This window comes from Arctopsyche grandis, unplaced genomic scaffold, assembly GCF_051622035.1.
Source record: "Arctopsyche grandis isolate Sample6627 unplaced genomic scaffold, ASM5162203v2 HiC_scaffold_390, whole genome shotgun sequence".
NCBI classification, from domain to species: Eukaryota; Metazoa; Arthropoda; class Insecta; order Trichoptera; family Hydropsychidae; genus Arctopsyche; species Arctopsyche grandis.
The window spans coordinates 16,288-23,312 of NW_027518530.1; the positions used below are offsets into that span (position 1 = coordinate 16,288).

The 7,025-nt window shown below is 26.4% G+C and overlaps 2 protein-coding genes across 2 annotated transcripts; both read right to left on the reverse strand.

The window, feature by feature from the left end:
• Positions 1-3,691: 3,691 nt before the first annotated feature.
• LOC143922110 (high mobility group protein B3-like) lies at positions 3,692-4,231 on the reverse strand. Its single transcript, XM_077445365.1, has one exon. It carries the CDS (start codon positions 4,229-4,231, stop codon positions 3,692-3,694), a length of 540 nt encoding a protein of 179 aa, XP_077301491.1.
• Positions 4,232-5,733: 1,502 nt separating this feature from the next.
• On the reverse strand, positions 5,734-6,338 carry LOC143922111 (uncharacterized). Its single transcript, XM_077445366.1, has 2 exons — positions 6,255-6,338; positions 5,734-6,171 (listed from the first exon to the last, which is right to left on the reverse strand). The coding sequence occupies exons 1-2, from the start codon at positions 6,336-6,338 to the stop codon at positions 5,734-5,736; spliced, it is 522 nt and encodes a 173-aa protein (XP_077301492.1).
• Positions 6,339-7,025: the final 687 nt, after the last annotated feature.

A 7,025-nucleotide genomic window follows, 5' to 3' on the forward strand; every position in this document is an offset into this window, starting at 1 on the left:
AAAAACCATCTAAGCATCCAATTTCTTTTAAAATTTCAATATTTTTATATGAAACAGAACCACCATATAAACATCTCCCCTCAATATTGTAATGTTTCATCCATTTTTTTATTTGTTTTATAATTTCGGTTATTTGTTCATTATTTGCAACTTTTTCAGATCCTATTGCCCATAAAGGTTCATATGCAATATCAAAAAAGTTGTTTTCAAGTCCTTTACAAGAATTATCAAATTGATACTTCAAAAAACTTATATAATTCCCAGATTCCCGTTTATCTAATGATTCCCCTATACATAAAACAGGCCTGATTTCATTTTTAATTGCAATTTTCATTTTTTTGTTTATACTTTTATTTGATTCTTTATAATCGGTTCTTATTTCACTATGCCCAATTATAACATATTTAACACCATAATATGATAAATATTTTGCAGAAATATCACCAGTGTGAGGACCACTTTCATAACAACTCATATTTTGAGCGGCTAAATTAATTTGCAATGGAAATTTATTTTTACAATCACTAATAAAAATATAAGGAACGGCTATAAAAACATCTATGTCATCTTGAAATTTAGTATAAAAATCATTTACATTTTCAATATTTCTAAAATCACAATTCATTTTCCAATTCCCACCAATTAATTTTTTCATGGGTGCTTAATTAATTATTTTTACTAAAAACAATAAAGACATTTCAAAGAAATATATATTTATTAATTGAATATTTAAGATATGCGGCTTAATTATTTAAATATTGAAGTTGATATAAAGTAAATCACAAGTAAATGATCACTTGTTATAATAAAGCATTGTTAGAAAAAGGTGACATTAGAGAGATATTAAGTACATCACTTGTTATAGCAAGGCATTGTTAGAAAATGATGGCACGGGAGTTGATATAAAGCAAATTATCACTTGCTATAATAAAGCATTGTTGGAAAAAGGTGACATTAGAGAGATATAAAATCAAATGCAATTCAATGATCACTTGTTATAATAAAGCTTTGATAGAAAATGATGGCACGGGAGTTGATATAAAGCAAATGATCACTTGTTAAAATAAAGCATGGTTTGAGGACGATGACACTAAAGAGATATAAAGTAAATCACAATCCAATGATCACTTGTTTCAATAAAGCATTTGCTGAAAAAAGTGACATTAGAGAGATATAAAATAAAATGCAATTCAATGATCACTTGTTTCAATAAAGCATTTGCTGAAAAAGGTGACATTAGAGAGATATAAAATAAAATGCAATTCAATGATCACTTGTTATAATAAAGCATTTGCTGAAAAAGGTGACATTAGAGAGATATAAAATCAAATGCAATTCAATGATCACTTGTTATAATAAAGCTTTGTTAGAAAATGATGGCACGGGAGTTGATATAAAGTAAATCACCACTTGTTATAATAAAGCATTGTTAGAAAAAGGTTACATTAGAGAGATATTAAGTACATCACTTGTTAAAATAAAGCACTGCTGGAAAATGATGGCATTTATTGTTCAAATATTCAACTTTCTTATATCTATTGCTGTTATCTGAAGACCTAACTCATTTATTATTTAGAAACGCTATTACAGCAATTATTAATATTTTCAAACAAAAAAGTCATTTAGCAATAAATTCAAGAATTTCATTTAAAATTAAATTTATAAAATATAAAGTTAAATTAATATTAATTTTTACCCCAAACTCTTACTTTAAATAAACCATCAGAGTTGGAAGATGCCTCTTTATTGACGTGTAGAACTATCATATTTTTTGATTTATTTAAAATTATTTTTTACCACTAAATATGGATATTCATAACATTTATATTTAAAAAAGGGTTAAGGGTTAAAACATGTGTTTATTTGATTTTAAAACATTTACAGACAAAATTATACTATTTTCATCGCTAATCTCCTTGGTATTAACGGAATGGAATGAAATTATTTAGCTAATGCTATTTAATAGAGACCCTGGTTATGATTATATTCGACTATAACGCCTATATTATAATTGTTCTGGCCAATGCTATTTAATAAATACCCTGGTTATGATTATATTCCGCTATAACGCCTATATTATAATTGTTCTGGCCAATGCTATTTAATAAATAGAATTTTTATGATTATATTCGACTATAACGCCTATATTATAATTGTTCTGGCCAATGCTATTTAATAAATACCCATGTTATGATTATCTTAGACTTTAACAATTAAATTAAAAGATTTTTCCTGCCAGTCTAATTAAATTATTAGCGATTTCCCTGTTTAAGAGCTTATTTTTCCTTTTATTTTTTAAATTTAATTAACTTGTGGTTATTGTCACACAACTGAAATACAATGTTTAAGCAGGTTATTGATCATAAAAACAAGAATTTCTACTGTTTAACTGCACAAACGATTATTGTAGTTAATTAATATTCCATATAAACTAAATTAAAAAACTTTTGTATGTATTTAAAACATCCGCAAGTAGTTTAAATGGTTGTACTATACCTTGTTAAGCCAATACTTTTTAATAAGTAGACTTGTTTTAATTTCTTCGATTTGATATATTGAAATTAAATATTTCTGCATTTTGTTATAACGCCGTTTAATACCTACAGGGGATTTTAATGTATCATATTTTAAATATTTGTGTTTTTGAGGTTGTACTAAACCTTGTTAAGCCATTTCTTTTTAATAAATACCCCTTTTTATGATTATCTTCGATTTGATATATTGAAATTAAATATTTCGGTCTTTTTTTATAAAGCCGTTTAATACCTACAGGGGATTTTAATGTATCCTATTTTAAATATTTGTGTTTTTGAGGTTGTACTAAACCTTGTTAAGCCATTTCTTTTTAATAAATACCCCTTTTTATGATTATCGTCGATTTGATATATTGAAATTAAATATTTCTGTATTTTGTTATAAAGCCGTTTAATACCCACAGGGGATTTTAATCTATCTTGCTGCTATTTAAAAAGTTATTAAATACTATTTTAACAAATCTAACTAAAAATATATGTGCTGTTAATTAAAAAATCTACACCTTTCATATACTTTTATTTTAAATACCAATTAACCCACTTAAATACCATCATATAAACTGTAATATAACAAGTTGGATATATATATTTTTACTTAAATACCCATGTTTACCTTAAACTCTTACTTAACATAAAAGATCCAACTCTATAATTTATATTGAATAAAAAATACCAATTAACCCACTAAATACCATAAAAGATCCAACTCTATAATTTATATTAAATAAAAAATACCAATTAACCCACTAAATACCATAAAAGATCCAACTCTATCATTTAAATTAAATAAAAATACCAATTAACCCACTAAATACCATAAAAGATCCAACTCTATAATTTATATTGAATAAAAAATACCAAATTAACCCATTAAATACCATAAAAGATCCAACTCTATAATTTATATTGAATAAAAAATACCAATCAACCCACTAAAATACCATCATATAAACTCTTACTTAACATAAAAGATCCAACTCTATTATTTATATTAAATAAAAAATACCAATTAACCCACTAAATACCATAAAAGATCCAACTCTATCATTTATATTAAATAAAAAATACCAATTAACCCACTAAATACCATAAAAGATCCAACTCTATAATTTATATTAAATAAAATTTGTTTGATATTAAAATTTTGCAAAGATAATTTATTCTTCCGCTTCATCTGAAACTACTTTATTCTCTTCTGTGTTTTCAGGTGACAAAAGTGCTGCTCTGTCAGTGTAAACTTTCTTTTCTTCTTCTGAGAGCATCTTCCATTTGATTCCACATTTAGCAATATGACGTTTTGCAACATCTTCTTCATTAAGACCTTCATTGATTATGTCCTTGTTATCTTTTACAAAAAGGCGATATCCTGAAATTTTAGTAGTACCTTGTCTTTTTCTAGGCTTTGATTTTGATACTCCAGCTCCTCCTTGTGCAGCTTGAAAATCTTGATAAGCTTGTGTCTGTACGTATGCCTCCACATCACGCTTATATGCCTCTTTTAATACTTCAGATTGTTGATTATAAACCGCCTTTTCTTCTTCATTAAGTTCTTTCCAACATTTAGCAATTGCGGATGCTTGTTGTGTGACTGGTAAAGCTTTAATTGTTGATTCATTGTTTCGAAGGTAATTGCCAAATAAAAGGAATCCGGTTAATGGTCTTTTAGGCGCATTTTTGTCTTTTACCCTTTTGGCCATTTCTGGGGATAAATATAAAATTTTTATAAAAAATAAAGAATAGAGAAACATGAAAGAAAAAATAAGAAAGAAATAAACTAAGAAAAAAAAATGTTGGATTTATTTAAGCTGTAGTTGTTAATACATGTTAGTTTTCTTCGTGTGTTTCTCTGTAACCCGGTCGGGGCTAAAGGTAAAAGAAATAAACTAAGCTTCAAATAAATAAAGAAAATATTAATCAATTGAATGACAGGGAAACATAAAAAGATTGAGAAAATTTAAAAGAAGTCATATTTTTTCTATAAATTAAACATTAAAATGTAAATAAAGTCAACTTATTTGTTTTAGAGTGGAGTTAACTGCTAAGTTGTTTTTTACAGATTTATTTAAAAGTCAATTTATGAAATCACAATTCCAATAATTGTTTTCTTAAAAAATTTTTTAGAAACTTAAAATAAAACATTCATAAAAGCAAGCGCAGTAATATTTAAAGAACAATAATTTCAGAAATAGTATTAAAAGTTGGATATATATATTATACTTAAATAAATACCCATGTTTACCTCAAACTCTTACTTTAAATAAAGAACCCCGTATGTCTAATAGTATTTAGATAACACTAATAATTATCGGGTTGCGCTATAAATTACAAGATTATATAGCTATTTAAGCTAATAATATTCAATAAATCCGGCTTTATTATGATTATCCCCTAGTTTATTTAATATCCCGCCTTATTATGGTCATCTCCGAGTTTGTAAAATATCTCGCCTTATTATGGTCATCCCCTAGTTTATTTAATATCCCGCCTTATTATGGTCATCTCCGAGTTTGTAAAATATCCCGCCTTATTATGATTTTCCCGTGGTTTATTTAATATCCCGCCTTATTATGGTCATCTCCGAGTTTATTAAATATATCGCCTTATTATGATTATCCCGTGGTTTATTTAATATCCCGCCTTATTATGGTCATCCCGTGGTTTATTTAATATCCCGCCTTATTATGGTCATCTCCGAGTTTATTAAATATATCGCCTTATTATGGTCATCTCCGAGTTTATTAAATATCCCACCTTGTTATGATTATCTTCAATTGGTTATAATAAATTAAAATTACAATTTAAGTTTACGAAACCCCGGTATTTAAAATTTAAGCTAATGCTATTTAATTAAATTTGGATATATATAGTACACTTAAATAAATACCCATGCTTATTACAAGCTCTTAATATAAATAACCCTTGTTATTATTATCTTCGATTGATTATAATTGTTACTACTTAAAATATTTATTGACATTGGGGGTATTAATCTTGACCGATTATAACAATAATAAATTAAAATTATAATTTAAGTTTACTAAAAAATTTCCCTTGTTTTGATTATATTCGACTATTAATGTTAAGTTGGATATATATATTATACTTAAATACCAATGTTTACCTCAACTTCTTACAATAAATTAGATTAATTAAAATTACAATTATTTTACAGCTTCAACACTTTAAAAATTAAATTTATTTAAAGCTCTGCTTTTTTAGCGATACGACCTCCAATTGTTGTCATATGCATTTCATATTGGCTACTGAACATTGCATCGGCGATTCTAATTACATCTTCAAAGTCGCCTTGGTGCTCTGCTCTAACACCTTCAAGTCCTACAACTGCACTTGATTTTAAATTAACAAGGCTTCCGAGTACTTCTTTAGAGGGTACAATAGCGTATGGAATGTTAAACTTCTTACAAAGTGTTGGGATTGCCACTACAAGGGTGATTGGTGCAACATCTGCTGCAACTACAACAAACCCGAGCTTCTTTTGTTCAATAAGATCTACTACATGACGTAATCCAAATTTAAGAATTATAGGTTTAGGCCCAGCTTTTGGGTTTTCACTTTTTAGCCTAATAATTTTCTCTTCTTTATTTTCTGGTTTATAGTTTCTTAAAAGATCTAAAGTCTTGTCAAGATCAATCCCATTAACATTGTTTTAAATTGATTTATTGGTGCAGGAATCTTTATTGCATTTGCAAGATTGTAAACTTTCTTTTGAATTGCTATTTCTCTTGCTTCTTGATCAACTGGTGCTATTTTCTTTATTCTCTTGTTTGAAATTCCTAAAGGCATTAAGAGCTAAGTCAGAAATAAAATTTTTTATGAAAATTTTTATAAATTTTAAATAAGCAAGAGAATTAAAGAAAGGAATCTTTGAAATATAAAGAAATGTAAATTTTGTAATAAATTAAAGGATGGGAACATTTGAAATATAAAGAAAATAATGTAAATTTGTTGAAATAAATTAAAGAATGGGAAAGGCGGTAGTTTATTTTAGAGATTTCTATGCAAAAAATATAAAAAGAATGAAAAATATTGTTGAAATAGTCTTTTACTCCTTAATGTCTAATAGGTCTTTAGATAACAACATAAATTATACTTGTTGACATAGTCTTAATTAAATAACCCCTAATGTCTAATAAGTTTTCAGAGAACAACATAAATTTTCTAATAAATTAAAGATGGTAGTTTATTTTAGAGATTTCTATGCAAAAAATATAAAAGTTAGATTTATTTAATACTAAATACCCATGTTTACCTCAAACTCTTACTTTTAATTAAAAAGATATTTCTACCATATAAAGTAGAACTGCTGTTATTGCTATAATTTTATAAAGCGAGTCGATTTTAAGGCATCCTATCTTTAGTTGGCATCTAAAAATAAGAAGCAAAATATCTTGAAATATTTAGTTTCTGTAAACTCGAAAATTTTTGTTTAAAATGTTATCTCATTAAATAAAATTAATTAAGAACGGTTAA

Excerpts from the sequence above, each read along its gene's own strand:
- LOC143922110 (XM_077445365.1), bottom strand. The coding sequence starts at position 4,231 with ATGGCCAAAAGGGTAAAAGACAAAAATGCGCCTAAAAGACCATTAACC.
- LOC143922111 (XM_077445366.1), bottom strand. The coding sequence starts at position 6,338 with ATGCCTTTAGGAATTTCAAACAAGAGAATAAAGAAAATAGCACCAGTT. Across the intron at positions 6,172-6,254 it reads AAATAGCAATTCAAAAGAAA|ACTTTAGATCTTTTAAGAAA; the intron begins GTTTACAATCTT and ends GATCTTGACAAG.